Raw genomic sequence first — 17,357 nt, 5'->3', positions numbered from 1 at the left:
TCTACTGTTAATTAATTATCTTTATCGTTCGTCTATTAGTAAACAGAACAAATTGAGCCTGGACCTATATAATCAAAATGATTTCAAAACAGTATGCTTAAGACAAAGTTTGAAGTTTTAAAACTGTGTCTTCATTAGTGGTTATCTTTTAGAATTATCTTGGATATTCGTTAGATAATCGAATTTCGTAGCAGTTGACAAAGACTGTTTGGCAGCCATTTTGAACTTGAGTCTGGCCTGAAGAAAATTGCGTTGGAACGCCGACAATCATCCTACGTTGGGTTAAGTAGAAAATAAGCTGGAGTAATTAGAAGTCTAGCTTAGGAATTACATGTTTTGTGTTTTGGTTGAAGAGATCAGTGACCCACTAAGCGAGCACATGTTTAAGTGTGGGAGGAGGGCTGACGTCACAATAAGCTTAGTGAGATAGGGGGCAGATAGAACGGGTCAGATAAAAATCATTGTGACGTCCGAACAGTATCAGCAGGTAACGAAAGGTGAGCGTAGAGCGCACACGGACCAAGGAAAGAACCCTCCCTCGAAGAGCTACCCTGGATCAAATAATTCAGCTGATGATTGTGATGCAAAGAAGACGGGTTTAAAAATAGCATAACTGTGGAGAACTTTCACGGTGAGCAGCCGCAACTAGCTAGATACCCGACTTTGTACCCGGCCGCGACAGAATGCTGTCTGTATTTCTGTTTGACATTTTGAAATGCTATTCATAACTGAAAAAGAGGCCGTCGTGTGAGGCGATGTCTGAGGAATTCTTCCGAATTCTACACTCATGAGACTTTGTTCAAGACAAGTTAAAGCAGTTTAACCAAACCTGTTCTCTATTTGTAAGAGTTTACTGTGACACGTGTTGAGTAGTTCCTGAAGTTTGCGACATCACTTGGCCTATTGGATACAAAAACCGTTTGAGCTTTGCTTTTTTTTCATTTTGTCGACGACTTGTTTCTTCGTCGTCTTTGAGTTTGGAAACAAATCGTCTTTGAAGAGTGATTATATGGTAATGATCAGTGAATTACTTCTTCAATTTTTAAGTGACATTTGAACTGTGTAAGACAATTTCGCAACATTCAACATGAATCGGTCGATTACAAAGAGTTTTCAGACATTCGACGAAGAGTTGGAGTGTGTTATCTGCACAGGCCGTCTGCTAAATGCCAAGTTCCTCCAATGCCTTCATAGTTTTTGCGCCGAGTGCCTCGAGCGATGTGTGACAGTTCGAGGTAACATAGAAGGCACTTGCCGCCTCCGTTCCATCCCCTGTCCTCTCTGTCGCGAGGAAACCATTTTACCTGATAATGGAATCAACGGGCTGAAGCCAAATAACCTGGCAAACAAGGTTGTCCAGGCCTTGGAGGGCAATGACCACTGTGCCAAGTTGATGGATTCTGAATTGTGTTGTGAGTCGTGCCGTACGAAGCGTTCTCGAGCAGTTGCCTACTGTCAAGACTGCCGCCATTTTATCTGTCGTGATTGTGTGGGGTCGCACTCCTCCCTGAAACAGATTCTGAGTGGACACCGCATTAAGCCTCTCAATGACCTTCGAAGGAGTCTGGTAAAGACCAAGAACGGGTACAAGGACGCCAACCACGGGAAGACATGCTACCAGCATAACGGACAGGTCAAGACGCACTTCTGTGAGACATGCTCAATGCTTGTGTGTATCCGCTGCACAGGAGATACCCATCCCGAACCGCATCACGTGTGCGTTGAGGCAAAAGACGCGGTAAAAACGCGATTACGTAGCATTCAAGAGCTCGTCGAACAAGGCCACGATAAGCAGAAGGAAGTTGCAGACGCGCTACGAACGATAGATCGTCAACGCAACGAGGCGCGGCACGTCGTCCGCTGCCTGCAACAAGAGATAAACGATGCAGCTGACGCCGCGGTTGAGAACGCTCTCAAAAGCATTGATTTTCAGCGGTTAACCCTTCTCAAAGAAACAGACAGGCTGGACGAGTTCCTAACCGGAAAGTATGACGAACTTGAAGCAGCGCGACTTGGTGTAGGATCACTCCTTTCTAACGCGAGAAGCTTCGGTGTCAAATTGATGAAGAACCCAAGTGTCAAAGTACTTCTGACCTTCGACAAACTTAACACGACCTTGCACAATTTAGTATCGGAGCAGTGGGACAAAGCGTCGGTTGACTACATCCATAGTATCACCAAGAACGTGAGGTTTGAGTCACAGGAGAACGCACAGTGGGTGTCGGTCGGGACCCTTGTCGATCCAAATCAGTGGTCACTCTCTAGAAGTATCCCTATTCCCGAGTCTAAGTCGGGCGAGGTCTCATCGATGTCGTACTGCTCCAGCGGATCACTCTTCCTCGCCCACTTCAACGGCGTCGTCGAGGAGATGACCGTCGACGGGAAGATCACCCACGTCCTCAACACAGGTTCCGACATCCGTGACATGGCCGTTCTCTCCGACCGCACGATCGTCATTCTCGACGGGACATGGCAAATCGCGGTCTACGACCCAACCGGCAAAAAGTCCCGCATGATCCATTCGAAGAATGGCAGCACGGGTTTCACATGTCTTACCGCGGACGCAGACGATATGATTTTCGCGGGAGAATTCCATCGCGATACGATATCCGTCTTCGCGAAAGATGGGCGCCAAGTCGAATCAATACCCGCCGGTGGGATCACGCCGTACCGCATCGTTGTCGCAAACTCGGGCCAGATTGTTCTGTCCCATAGCCCTGCTTCCGTGTCCGTCTTGAATCGCGATGGAGATGTAGAGTGCACCGTCCATCGCAAGCAATGGCAGTACGCTCTCGTCTGTTGCGACACCAAAGAGAACATTTACATCCTCTCTGGGAGTCGGGATGAAAAGAAACTCATCTCAGTGCACAAATACACACTGGAGGGTTACATCGTCGAATGCGTAGTCCGACATGTTGAAGTCGACGTTGGCTCGTGGCATCCGAGAATCGACTGTACGCCTGACGGTAACTTGGCGCTTGTGACCAAAACGAAAGTCGACATCTACAGCAGCAGGTCTGTGATCGAGCGGGAAAGAAAAGAGCTGGAGCAGGAGGATTCTGAAAGAAATGAAATGCAAGAGGAAAATTCACAGCCCTGAATTATTTTTCTCATATCATTTTTTGCGTTTACGTCTCCCCAGCGACGAACTCTTGAACACCGCCATGACAGAGGTGTCGTGGTCGAGTGGATACGTCGCCGGACTGTGGATCACAAGGTCCGCGGTTCGAGTACCGCCGCGGTACTAATGTCATTCGGCAAGACATTGATCTACATTTGCCACACTCAACCCAGGTGATTTAAATGGGTACCTGGCAGGAATTAATTCCTTGAAATGCTGGAGCGCTGTAATGGCAGCTAGGCTAAAGCCGGGGTAATAATAAATGCGCCTCGGAATAGAATTTCTAGATAGACGGCGCTATAGAAATGCCTATTATTATTATTGTTATTATTACTGCATGGAAAGCAGATCCTTAATCGTGCCAGTTATTTAGGGCAAGATTATTGACAGCATTGATAAGTCAGAAGAGAGGCGATTTGGCTGTTTTGAAAAGCGTTCTCAATAAAAATGTTGCATGGATCAAAACAACAATGATTATAAAGGAAACGGGTCACGAAAGGTGACGAAATCATCCAATCAAGACGAAGATGATATATTCCTCAATGAAGTTTGGGAATGTAGTTATGATGTGATAAGTAATCCAATACAAGTAGATGGGCATGCAGTACTCCCATATTTTAAAAACTTGCTCGGAATGAAACGTGATTACAAGACTATCTAATGAAATGGAGCAATGAGCACAATTTGTTGCAGGAAACGATAACTTTAATTTAATTTCGGCAAAAAAAAATAACCACAGTTGTGATTAGAATTGGGAATACAAGACAATAGTGATCAAAAATGCAATTTGTGACCTGCAAACAATTCTGAGCTATATAAATCACAATGCATGCAAATGTTGAATGACGATAAAAAGTGGTCCTTTAAATTCATGTGGTGTTTATCAGGTAATATGTATCAATGTCTTAAGTGTTTTACATACGTTTCACCAACTTAGTACAGATAATAAGATATTAATATGCAGATCGAATAAATCTAAAACTTTGCAATTCGTGAAAATACAATTAAATCGGTACTCCTATATGAGTCAGCGTTTGGTATCGAATGCCCCGATAGTATTTCTGTTTAGATTTAAATTTATCAAACGATCCGGTTGTGCGTATGGTAGTTTCTTTTGTGAAATATTGTTCACATGTCATTTGGCTTAAGTTGCTCGATAGCCCTGCAATGATGTATTTGGGGAGTGTAATGATTTTCGATGGCCTATTTTTAGCCCATAACATCACTCCAAACCTCAGCGCGGCCGGTCATCTAGGACAGCCAGTGACGTATTTTATGACGCATGGCACCATCCTTCAATTACCTAATCAAGATTAGGTAATTCTATTTCATTTCATATTGATCAATATACCTGTCATCTTTTGATGTATGTCATACTTGTGATAATAACTTACATTTCCTACCCTGGATGATGGATACAATAGAGAAGTTTCCTAATCTGGTGAAAGTTCGACGACGAGGCACTGCGTTCCATGAACCGCCTAACCATGTTAACACAGAATTTAAGCAGAACTGTTTAAAGGAAAGGCAAAGTTTTGGAAAAATTTGAAAATTGAATGGATAGTAATTCTTTAAAATGTTGATATATTTGGATGCCCCTGTCGATGTAATATAAGCACTAGAAAATTTAGCCCCTAAAACACTTTCATGACAATTTCAATATGCAGTTCTGAAATATAATTTCCAAACGGGAATAGCAAATCGGTCGATTGTAGTCAGGAAACATTGTTTTAAAGCTAAAGTAATATCAGTGTTGAGAGGGAGCTATACAAATGAAAGAGTTTAATATTTACTTTAGACTCGATTCCAACCGCGACAACGAAAATTGAATATTGTAAAATCGCATATGCTTCCAATATGTTCTTTTGAACCAAATTTATGACTCCATACCAAAACTTCGTATTACCTTTAAATGGCTTTTTTTCTACCATCTGCTTGGCACAGAACGTTGGGTATTTGCGCTTTAATTTCTTTGTTAGACAGTAATTTATAGAACACCGTCTCTGACGAGCTTGCCCAAAACTTGGCCAACATGCCAACAAATGCTTTCAGGTGGAATCTCTCCCGGTGTTCAGGGGGTTATGGGAAGAAAATTCTTCAGAAATAAAATAACTGGTCTTCGAGGGTTGGTGTGTTCTAATTTCTATGGTATGCGTTTATTCAACGTACATGTAATCATTGACAATTGTACATACTGCAGAGAGTAGTTAAGATTGGTATATAGTTCATGTTGCATATCTTTAGCAATCTTTTGTATTCATGGCAATCATGATCATAATATGGTTATCAATTACATAACAAAATTATCTTGGTATTTAGTCTCCCGAGGAGAGATGATATATTTATATCAGTAATGTCATAATCGATCATGATACATGCATTTAGCTTTCAAATGATAATAACAAATATTTCCTTCAAGTTACTCAAAAACTGCACTTCATTTTCAATGTTTAGTTGAGTGTTTGAAGATATTTTAATGTATGACACGTACATTATCTCGTTAAAAATATTCTGTTCTTCTTCCCCTTTGAAGAAAATGCTTTTTTCCCCCCACAACAGAGCATATTTCATCTAAATGAACATGCCAGTTTGTAGGAATAATAGAACAGGTGTAGAAATCGGATGTGGGTTCCGCCACCCCAAGGTTTTATTTAATGACGATATCATGTGTCATTTATATTTTCCAAAGGAAGTGGTTATACTCGCAATGCATATTCCTTCGTTGTGGAAAATGTATCCTCTTTTTGAAGAACAATCATTATGAATGCTTTCATATTATTCCTTATTTGTTTACATCAAACTATCAATATTATGACCTGATTTGTACTTTTCTCTGTTTATAGTGGATGGAAGGTCTTTTAAACTTCTATGTATAAAAAGGCAAGACGAATAAGTGATCGTGTATCGACTAAAACTTATCAATATTTGACAGTTTCGACATCAGTGTACATGTATATACTAGTTCATGTTTTGTTACCGTTTGTATTAGAAGTTAGATAGCACACACACAAAATTGTTTTATTGACGATATTTATGTTTTGTTTAAAGCAAATCAGCAACGAACCATGTAAATTAACAAGTGGATAATGATGAAGAGAGTTTAGAGTTGGAGAGACAGCTAGAGAGACAGAGAGCGAGACGGGAGAGAGAGAGAGAGAGGGGGGGGGGATTTAGGGAGAGAGAGAGAAAGAGAGAGAGTGAGTGAGTTAGAGAGAGAGAAAGAGAGAGAGAGAGAGAGAGAGAGATAGGGGTGGGGCGGATAAAGATAGAGGGGAGAAATATGGAGAGAAAATGATTAAGCAAGTACAGCCAGGAATGGGACTTCCAAACCCTCATCTTTTACACCCTTGGAAATATATGTAATATTCATAAGATATCATAAGTCCCGACCCTCAAACACAGAATAAGTGTTAACTTGTTTTTGTTTCTTTGTTCATTATGATTTAATCCGGGGATTTAATGTTCCGTCTAGCTATTGACCAGATTGTGAAAGCGCACAATCACAAATCGCACATGCGCAGAAGTTTCCTGAATGGTGAAAGGGGTTTTCCCCCAATTGAAAAATAATGACCAGTGGGGAATTTCCCGGAAGAAGCGTGCAAACTGCACGATTGCTACACTTCCTTCTCATATATTTCTGTACTAAATGTAATTGGTGATGTAATTCGGCGTAAGTTGTTGTCTGATGGGGACAACTTCAAACTACACCCGTGCCGTTTCAGTTGACCAATTCAAAACGTGTATCGTTAACAGATAAGAATCTTTATCAGTTGAGCACGTGTCTGCCTTATATCAGCAGCATTGATATTAATTTTTCGGGGGGGGGGGGGGGGGGGGGTGGGCCCAGGAAATTTCTCTCTCAGTTGGCATGCTATTTATTTTTTCCGATATTCTCCCTTTCTGAGTAATTGATTACTTGTACATTTGTCATTATTCCCACTACTATTCATCCACATTCATAGTGAAGAAGGAAAAAAAAAATCATCCCATGATTCAACTCTTATATGCCGCACAAGCAATATCCCTGTGCCAGTGTCTTTATCATGCGATACATATACCAACGGCTTCCGGACTACTTAACTGCCCAATGTAAGCTTAATCTGTGCAGGTGTTAAAATTGTTGTCATAGACCTAACGAAGACCGGAAATTGGTAATTTTGTCAAAGTCATTGTGTTGCACAAAGCAATCTTTCTGTCGATTGATACTTATTTTGAGTGTGCAAGATTGCAAGTGTGGCAAACGAGCGGCAACCGTGCAGAGAAGCAACGAAAGCAACCAAAGTGTTAATTCACCCCCGCACCGCCACCTCTCTTGCTCTCTCTCATTTCTGTTTCTTGTTTTGTTTGTTCCATTATATTTGTCGTTTCATTGCTTATTTTTTTGTGATATAATCATTCTTGTATTATATTTTACATGAGAAATAAAATCATTTGAATCAATTGAATCAATAAATATCCGTTCAAATTTCACACAATATCATTCCTTCCTCCACACTGCTACTAAACTCATTAAAACAAAGAAACTCACTTAGCAACGATGTAAATCTTTGGATAATAATGCATGTTGTTCATTGTATTTTTTTCTTCAAACCATTTACAATCAGCTTTTTTTCTTCAATTTCTTTAAAGAATGTACAAGTTCATTTTGTAACATTATCTGTACAATAATTCGACAAAAGAAGCTCTCATACTGAACAAGATTCATAGTAAATTTTGAAAGTGAAAAAAATTTCTTCACAGCACTATCTATAATTCTATACACATTTACAATTATCATTGGCATATGATATGATATAGAAAACAAAATTCAACAACTCTCCTGTATCTGACATTCTGACTTAGTAAAAGAAAGCCATTACAACAGAACCTTCCAACACAGCTGTCCTGTTTCTGAACTCTCATTTTTATCACAGCTTTACTATAAAGCGAACCATTTTGATCTCTTCTTTTCGAAATCATATATCATAATTATATACTGAAGAGAAGGCAATTTCTAAAGAAATCTTAAATCTATGACTAAAGAAGCAAAAAGCATCCCTCATGCTTTTCCTATCTCACACTCATGACACTGTTGGCAAACATCTCATGAAATTATTCCCGAGATAAAATTGTCAAAATTGTTGAGCTTAAGGTAAGTTACTGGCCAGTGGTCGTTCATTTAAAAGGAATTGAAATAAGAAAAATTTTAAGAGAAATAAGAAGAATTCAAGAAATAAAAGTTTAGGATATTTAAAGCCTTGTGCATCCCCTATTAAAATGTGTGGATATTGCAATGACATGATACACAATGGGAACAAGAAATTTCTATGGGCGATTTGATGGAGTGCAAACATTGCCCGTGAGTAGATTTCTTGAAAGTCTTTGCGATCATGTTAAAAACAAAATCAGTGTCCAAGATCATTTAAGATTCAAAATACAAAATCAAATTGGCAACACCATGATCCATAGCCCGAAAAGTAGAGATAAGAAGGATTTTCCTCCACCATTTTTTCTGAAATCAAGGATTTGGGATGATTTTCTTGCAATTCTTTCAACTTCTTTCTCTACTTCCTGATGCAAAGTTTAATTCAAATCACATAAATATCACATAGAATCCTGGGATATTGATCTTTGTCTCCCTTTAATTGTTGAAATTCCTGATTGTGCATCCTAAAATGATCGATGTGGATGCCATTTCAATGCAATGAGAAAAGTTGTTAAAATTCTCATGGTCCGTATTCTACTTAAATTTAACCCTGACGCTGGGTTAAAGCTTTTGTTAAAATCAGGTTTAACAAAAAGAAGGTCCAAGTTCCCTTTGTTAAATGTGATCGGAGACCCAGTTAACTGAATCAGTAGAATACGAACCAGTGTATGGAATAGAACATCAAAGGAAACAAGTTAAATATGGACCTAAGCTGAACAGAAAGAAACTGAAACATTAACAAAAATATTTCCCTTTGCACCCAACATGTTGATTTTTTGACAAAGTGAACACACCCTGAAGATGACATTACATCTCTAACCAATAATACATGACCTGTTCACACACTAAAACAAGAGTATCTTTTAAACAGTGAATATCGATCTGCGATCATCAATGGTTACTGTAATATTGTATATCGTTTTATCACAGGTTTTGCTACTTTGATATTGTGCATAGTTGTTGACAGCTTATTTCCCTGAATACTATTACCAAAACAAAAAATAACTAATAAGTGAGGACAGAGATACATATCTTCATGTTTAACTGCAGGGTACATGCACAGAAGCCTCTTGCATGAAACTTTGAACTTGCAATTAAAGCAACTCAACAAATCTGAAAATCTTGCGTTTGAAATTTCTGTGCAAGAGGCATTCCTGATAACATTTAAAGTGTGAGAACAATCAGCTCATATAATTTCTTTGATCATATGTAATGTTGGATAAATGCCACAATGGCATCTAAAAGAAATTGGAAATGATTGCATAATTAAATGCATGTCTCATGATAAAGTACCAACTACCAATACAGCTGGGGTAATAATATGATTGCAGGGCCCTTAGGGAGAACAGTTTTTAGACTGATGAGGCTACCCTGGGTAAACAAGATATATTATTATTATTATTATTACGTAGATACCACTCATGATCATAATCTACATGTAGTCTACTCTTATCAGAAAAAAACATTATTAGGAAGATTTGTCTAGGGAAAAAAAGGACCCCAGCAAATGTATGACCCTGTTTTAATTGAGAGTTTTCTATTTTAAGTCTAAATGGTTCATTTTAATAGTGATATGGTGTTATTCATAATGTTTGCATAATTTAGTCATAATTTCAATCACAAAAAAATACAATCAAACCTGTATATTAAGGACAACTAAGGGAAACAGAACAAAAACTGTTGACAAGTGACCTTTCTAGGCAGGTCCTATAACACACATTTCTACCCACAGGGGAATAATATGGGCGACCACTATAGCCAGGTGGCCGTTCAAGACAGGTTTAACTATAATCACTAGGGTGTTAGAGAGTGATGCAGATGTATCATTGACCTCTTATCAAGGGTTCAAAACAACCAGACACTAAAGATTTCAATGTTTCAATCATTCGAATTTCTTAAAGATTAGCAAATAAACAAATATTTTTTGCTTTCATCAAAAGAAGACCGACAGCATTCTGCAGGAAAACACTTTATAAGCACACATTGTGGATTAAGCCTCTGAGGTAATTCATCTACTGGGGTTTACATTTACACAATTTGTTCACATTTTGATGATTCCAATACCAAACAAACAAACAATTGTTCATATGTCCTACACAATCAACTTTTCCCCAAAACATTGAGACAATTCTGTCACAATGTAGTCACATGACCAGAACTCAAGCTGCATTTCACAACCATTGCATGGAAATAATTGTCTACTTACAGGTAGATTCTACCTATATTCAGATGGTGTTTGAACTTGAAATACAGAAAAAAAGTGTTTTCTGTAATATTTTGAATATGGCACTTGGCTATAAAATGCCCAAACACATATATACGGCAAAATACTGTTGGTGATTGTCCCCTTTAACACCATGGCCATATCATCAAGGGGTTGCTCCTAAGACTGGGCCATGGTTTGTGCACACAACGCAGACAGACATGCCGTGCATTACCCTTATCACGCCCATGCCATGTTCCTCTAGCCTCAACATACCCTTCTACTGTCACCTTCAGGCCTTCAGGGGCACGGATGCAGGAAGCAGACTGTCCTGTCTGGAATGGTTCCAAGAAAGATTGGGAATCTAGGAGGGAGGGGGAAGGGGAAGGGGAGGGGGAGGGGGAGGGGGAAGGGGGGGGGGGTGGGCTGGGTCGGGAAGGATAGGTGATTGTCGATAATCATGGAGACAAGGGGTTGCAGGCTTATCCAGAAGAGTCTTTGAAACAAGAGACTTAAAATGTAGGAGGGGGTAGTTAGGGTTAGGGAGGGTTACAAGGCTATTTCGAAGAAACTTTGAGACAAGAAACGTAAAATATGGGAGGGGAATAGGCGGAGGAGGGATGTGATACAGGGCTGTCCAAATCAACAATCTTTGAGACAAGAAACTTCCAGTGTAGGAAGGGGAATAGGGTGAGGAAAGGTACGTGGCTGTTCAAAACAACAATCTTTCAGGAAACTTTGATTGTAGGAGGGAGAGGGGAAGGGGAAGGGCGAGGTCGGAGAGGGGTACGGGCTGTGCAGAAAACTTGTTGAGAGAACATTAAAATGAAGGAGGAATACACAGGGGAATCTAGAATGCATACTCTATACTTTCAGAGCTCATACTGATATAACTCATCCTTCAAACTCCAGGAAGTAGCAATGTCATCAGGATATGAGTGAGAATGTGTGAACACTCCATGATGTAATGTGAACACACCATCATGTAGCAAGTAAGTCTGAACCAGCAGACCTTTGAATACTCATCACCCCCAAAGAGGTTGCACAAGACATCATTGACCTCTCATAAATGAGATTGAGCCAGAGTATCATATCTGTATCTGACAGGAAGTTTACATTTTGTAGAAAAAGAACTAAAATAATGTTCAAACAAGAATATATTTACTGTAAGACCAGAAACTTCTGCGACCTTAAGCTTTCATGAATGTTATTTTAGTGGCAATTGGCAACAAGAATTGCAAAATAAAAGTTAGTGTCGCCATTCATGGATTTTGCTGCATGAAACTTCAGCGAACTTTGGCCTCTCGTGAAAGTCTCGTTGGATTTGAAACATGCAAGAGCTTCTGGTTTTATAGCAGCTCTCCAATGATAATTCCTTCAGAAATAAACCTTTTAATCCACAAGGGTTGCCTGATGCTTCAAAAATGACTTCTTCAGTTGAAAAGCCCATGGGGATCTTGGAAGTTTGAAACGCCTCACATACTTGGTCACAGAAGAGGAGATGTTCTAGAATTGCATTACTATGGCAATGACGTTGCCGATTGTGGCCTCACGATTGTCTGTGTTACTGTTTTACGAGCAGGTATCGACGATGATGAAGAATTAACGACGACTGACCTCTTGTTATCCGGATGGAAACCTGCCGAAGACGATTTTGGCGCTTGCGTCATTTTCGTAATGTTTTCCGTAATACTGAATACAAAGCCGAGGCAGCCGATTTTGATGAAGCTCCCATGATGCAACAGTGCGGTGCCTTCCCAGCCTGCCTTGCTGTCACCGAGCAGCGCAGAGCTGCTGCCACCACGGCAACCACACGGATGGAAATGGTTGTTGGTCGTGGCACTCATGCGTAGGGGTATCTCCGGTTCTTTCTCTTGTTTTATCTCATGACGACTCTTGCCATCTTTCATGAGTCTCTCGCTGAATCGCACTTTCCTCTTGTCGATGATCTTGCGAACCTGAAATATGAGGGAGTTGAGATCATTTATCTTAATTTCAAACAAACTTAGATTAAGTTCCAAAACAATACAGGAGAGATATGTTTTGCATCTGAATTCATATCTCTAAAGATTATTGGAGAAATTATTACAAATGCATTGATATTTGATGTAGATATATGTAAAGATGTGTTCCTCTTTATGCAAAATATAATTCCTGAAAAAAAAGGTAAAAAACACAATTTGTCTTTAATATCTTGTGAATTTATTTGGCCTTTAAAGCAAAAGTAGGTGACGTTATCACATGTGTGTTGATTATATCAACAGCTTTATTTGCTCAGGAAAAAAAAATGTATTCAAAGCAACACAATGTCTTGTTTTCATAATACACCATACAAATAAAAACTGGTTGTGCAAACATTGAGGTAATAGGTTTACTCAGAATGACTGTGAAACAAAACAATGATTCTACAACATTCAAACACCTTTTTCTCATCTCCCAAATGCACTACCCAATATGTTTAAAACATATACATAAGAGTCTGTACACCATCTGAACACCTCTTAATTTCAAAACACAAAACATGCACATTTTACATGCTGTGTTTAGATGGCAAGCATTTAACAATTAAGAAACGTAGTTAACTTACATTCCTGACCATAGGGGATGCTCTTGGATGGTTGGACGACCATTTATCTGATGAGTCACAGGAGAAGATCACATTATCTACATTGGTGCCGTACTCACTGTAGTTGATTAACTCATACAACCTCGTAGTCTGAAGAAGAAAAAAATGGAACAAAAATTAGAGATCATTTGTTAAGAGCCAGAAGGGCACAGACTGTGTAAAATGATGTGACTTAACAGCCTTCCGGCTCCAAACAAGATAATTCTAAGTGTAAGTTGCATTAATTTGGTGCTATGCACATCCATCGTCTTCGATCCCGAGAGATTTTTGCATTAATACCACATAGATCAAATACAATGACAGTTGTAATTCAGGGATCGAACTGATGAGAGTCAAATGAGTTATATTTTACATTATTCATAAAAAACATACCAGAATGTACATATTCAAAATGTGAGAAACACAATATTTCAAATTATTAAAAAAATGCTTCATGTTATTCATAAATAACCAGTGCCTTTTGCGTACATGATGAAATGCTCATATTTTTCAATTATAAGTTTACAGTTCCATTTCACAGACTTTTCCCTGTCTATCTTTCTATTTTCTTGTATTGGATTTGCTGATGGAAATCTAAACTCAAAAATCATAAGTGTTTTTCGTAATTCCATTCTGATTTGTTTTTCTTCCTTTGAAAATTAAATTGGTATTCCATACTTTTCAATTCTAACCCTAACTGATAAACATAATCTAATGGAAAAAATTAAAAAGCAAATTGAGTTTATTATACAGGGTCGGTATTAAATTCAATAATTATGTTGGAAATTATAAGTATTTTACTAGTACTGCTTTCACACTGGCAAAAATTTGCTTAACCCCATACTATAGGTGGGGTTAAGTGGGCTAAAGTTGGCTTACCCCACCTATAGTACGGGGTTAACTAACCCTGCAAGTAGCAGGGCTAACTCCGCAATTGTGGTGCTAACTCCTGCTAACCCCGCAATTGCGGTGCCAAGCAAATGAACAGAAACGAAAAATAGTCCGGTACTACGCAATGGAGCGTATCGCAGCTGGCCAGATGCGAAGTATGTCCAATCATAACATTCACGATATCCGGGGTTAACGAATTGCAGTAAGAACAGCGTGAATTTTTTATTCCGAAATAGGCGCTAGTACGGGACTAAAAACAGCGTGTGTGAAAAGCCAAAAAAAGAGTCCGGGGTTAAGGATAGTACGGGGCTAAGCAAAGTACGGGGTTAAGCAAAACCAGTGTGAAAAGAGTATAGGTTAACAGCATAGATAAAATACTTAACAAACTTTGATATTCAATTGAGCTTTTTAAACCTCAGTTTCAGACAGCTCCAAGGCAGACTTAAGCCAATTATTTTGGAAGCTTAGATAGGCAGGCATATGGTTATCACACGCAATTATCTAAAGCTGCGCACAATTGTAAGAGTGTGCATATAAAGCAACGCATTAATTGCGCATGATTTTAGATGACAAGATGACGTCACCATACTTCTCACCTAGTATTCGCCTTAAACTCAACTTAAGTAAAATGCTCAGATATGTTCTGAATACCAGTTAAGACAAAATACTTAGCCAAGTAAAGTTCTAAGTGAAATATTAACTTAATCCACGTACTGAATTTAATACGTCCCCAAGTACCTAACCAATCTAGGCTATCATCTGTTTCTTACCTGATCATAGAATATACACGCGTGCTTGGGAGATACAAAATTACAATGCCCATAGCTCCCTGAACAAACATCCATGTCCTTTCCTGTCAAGAGAGAAAAGAAGCATACAGAGACAAAAATATTAAAAAAACATCCAGTATATCTGTATTTATGATCTAAATATTCTTAATGTAATTACCTTGGATTAAAATTAACTTATTTCACACATTTTCCTAGCATTGACTCTTCATACATGTTGATAGAAACAAATGAAATGTGGTACAAATCACAATATGATTACAATTTTTTGTCAACTACTGACAATGACAAGTAAATTCAATCACTAATCTAAATTTATAATTAAGAACTGGCACAGAAAGTCTCCACTCCATGAAGAGTGGCAGACATTGTATTTCAAACCATCCCAAAGGTTTTCTAGTTATTGTCATAACATATCTATGACTTCAGTATTACACAAAACATAACACAGTAATCAAAACATCTAACTTGCCATTGAAAGTAAGTTTTTAAAAAAATATCTACAATACAACAGTACATATTGGTTGTATCATCAAGCAACAAATTTTATCTCTACAACCCCTCCCCTTGTAAAAAAGGCAAACCAAACTGACCTGATCCTATATGCAACGCCCTGAAGCACATCGGTACTGGCGTACCGGGACCTCTTCCATTCACAGGACACACCATGGCCCTGGCCCGCACCGTATGTGATAGCCCGGTGGAGGGGACACCATGGTCGGTACCTGGTGATGGCAATGTGGAGGTGTGCAGCGGTACACTACCGACTGTGGTGGTACCGCCTGTGTTAAACGAATGCAGTGATGAGGTACCCTGGTTGATGACGGTGGCGTTGGTGCTAGGAGATGAGGAGTAGGAGGATGACATCGACGAGGATGATGATAATGATGATGATACTGTGTTGGTGTTGGTAGTGGTTTTTTTGTTGACTATTGTAGTCTGCAAGGTCTGATTCTGAGAGGGGTAAAAGAAAATAAGAAAATATAAAACCATCCACATAAAGTCTGAATTGGCTCAAGAATCAACAAGGAGATATGCAAAAAATGTGTAATCTCCATTACAGTCATTACAGTCACTTGGCTTTGACATAGAATTAATGCCTCATATATTTTAACTTCTCTGAAAAAAAGACTTCTGCTGAAAGAAAAACAATATTGATATGGTTTCAAATTTTGCTGTTAATAAAAGGCCTGTTGAAAACAGCTTCAAAGCATCATCGGCACAAGTTTGGTCAGGAGGGATTAGACCTCCCTGCATGGTCACTGGCAGGTGGTTATCTCATCAAACCAGCTCTCAAATAACATAAGAAAAAGGGGATCATTGGGGACCAACGGGTACCGCTTACGGAGTAGCAAGTTTTCACAACTGGCGACGCGGCCTTCTACAACGCTAATCTTAGCGGGAGGGTGGGGGGGGGGGGGTGCGTAGCGTCCAAAGCTACGATGGTATTCAGCCATATTAGCATCGGGAGTCGAGCTAGTATGGGGTGGCAAGCTCATATTAATACCCAGTAGTTAGCACTTGCATCGTTGTGCGAAAACTCGCTATTGTTGGCTATACAGAGGGCGCAAGTAGATACAAGTAGTGCAGTCCCGCTTTAACAGAAATACAAATACAAATACGATTTCAAGAAAGTTGGGTTACCTTTTGAGGTAATAGTTGCTGCAATCTCTGCCAGGCAAGAATCTGGACCAGCCTCTCATCCAACTTACTCAATTCTACTTCTGTAAAGGCAATAACAAACAAAGAAAGAATGAAAGAATTAATTTGTCGTGACTGAACTTGCATCAATAGAACGTATCTTCCTCACTACCATGAACTACTCTTAACTTATTTACCATAAACAACTAGATGACATCATAATCACAACCATAATCATTATCTTCAAAAATAAGCAGAAGCATCAACATTGTAGCGGCCATTATCATCATTAATGGATAATTATAAAGACTTTACAAATTACTGAGAAGTAAAGTAAAGTAAAGTAAAGTATAATGCATACCTCCGGTGCCATCAATACATGACTGTAGAGAGCTGTTGAGGTTGATGATAGCTGGTGAGGAGCCGAGGGTAGCTGGAGTGATCTTGCCAGAGTTCAGTGGCGAAGGACTCAGCTTACCTGTGAGGGGTGAAAGGAGGGTGTGACCAAAAGAGAAAAGGATGTTACAAAACAATGTTACAATTTAGACAGAATAGTACAGTGGAACCTCATTAGGTGCCAAATCACAGGTCGGTCGGCGGAAATTTTTTTCTTTCTTTTTCTCCCTCTTTGGGCTGATATTTATCAGTTTTGAATGCTTTATAATAGATATTTTTTTATATACTAAAATTTTTTTTTCTAAAAAAAAGTTAGAATATTAAAAAAAACTTTTTTAGAAATCCGACCATAGATTTCAATATTTTTGGGTCGGTCGCAATACAACATCTTTTTTTAAAATGCCTTATAAAGAGCTCTGATGCAACCAGGTATCTGTTATAACAAGGTGATTTTGCTGGTCCCAGCTCTTAATATATTTTTTTTAAACTCTGATATAACAAGGTATTTTCTAAAGGACCTTGTTATA

General features: G+C 39.0%; 2 protein-coding genes across 3 annotated transcripts in view; one reads left to right on the top strand and one right to left on the bottom strand.

Moving 5' to 3' along the window:
- Positions 1 to 1,087: 1,087 nt before the first annotated feature.
- LOC100888818 (tripartite motif-containing protein 2-like) lies at positions 1,088 to 3,100 on the top strand. Its single transcript, XM_003726482.3, has one exon. The coding sequence runs from the start codon at positions 1,088 to 1,090 to the stop codon at positions 3,098 to 3,100; it is 2,013 nt and encodes a 670-aa protein (XP_003726530.1).
- A 4,565-nt stretch (positions 3,101 to 7,665) lies between these two features.
- Positions 7,666 to 17,357, bottom strand: part of LOC594568 (PHD finger protein 12) — a 32,313-nt gene continuing 22,621 nt past the window's right edge. For both annotated transcript variants that reach the window (XM_030975679.1, XM_030975672.1), the window contains exons 11-16: positions 16,796 to 16,912; positions 16,438 to 16,517; positions 15,387 to 15,747; positions 14,776 to 14,858; positions 13,097 to 13,225; positions 7,666 to 12,467 (exon numbers count right to left, since the gene is read on the bottom strand). In XM_030975679.1, coding sequence (XP_030831539.1) covers positions 12,030 to 12,467; positions 13,097 to 13,225; positions 14,776 to 14,858; positions 15,387 to 15,747; positions 16,438 to 16,517; positions 16,796 to 16,912 — 1,208 coding nt within the window. In that variant the 3' untranslated portion in view covers positions 7,666 to 12,029. The remainder of the gene's footprint in view (positions 12,468 to 13,096; positions 13,226 to 14,775; positions 14,859 to 15,386; positions 15,748 to 16,437; positions 16,518 to 16,795; positions 16,913 to 17,357) is intronic.

The sequence above is a fragment of the Strongylocentrotus purpuratus genome, unplaced genomic scaffold, assembly GCF_000002235.5.
Source record: "Strongylocentrotus purpuratus isolate Spur 01 unplaced genomic scaffold, Spur_5.0 spur5_contig_867, whole genome shotgun sequence".
NCBI classification, from domain to species: Eukaryota; Metazoa; Echinodermata; class Echinoidea; order Camarodonta; family Strongylocentrotidae; genus Strongylocentrotus; species Strongylocentrotus purpuratus.
Note: the sequence above shows the minus strand (reverse complement) of the source record. Positions and strands in the feature narration are given on the sequence as shown.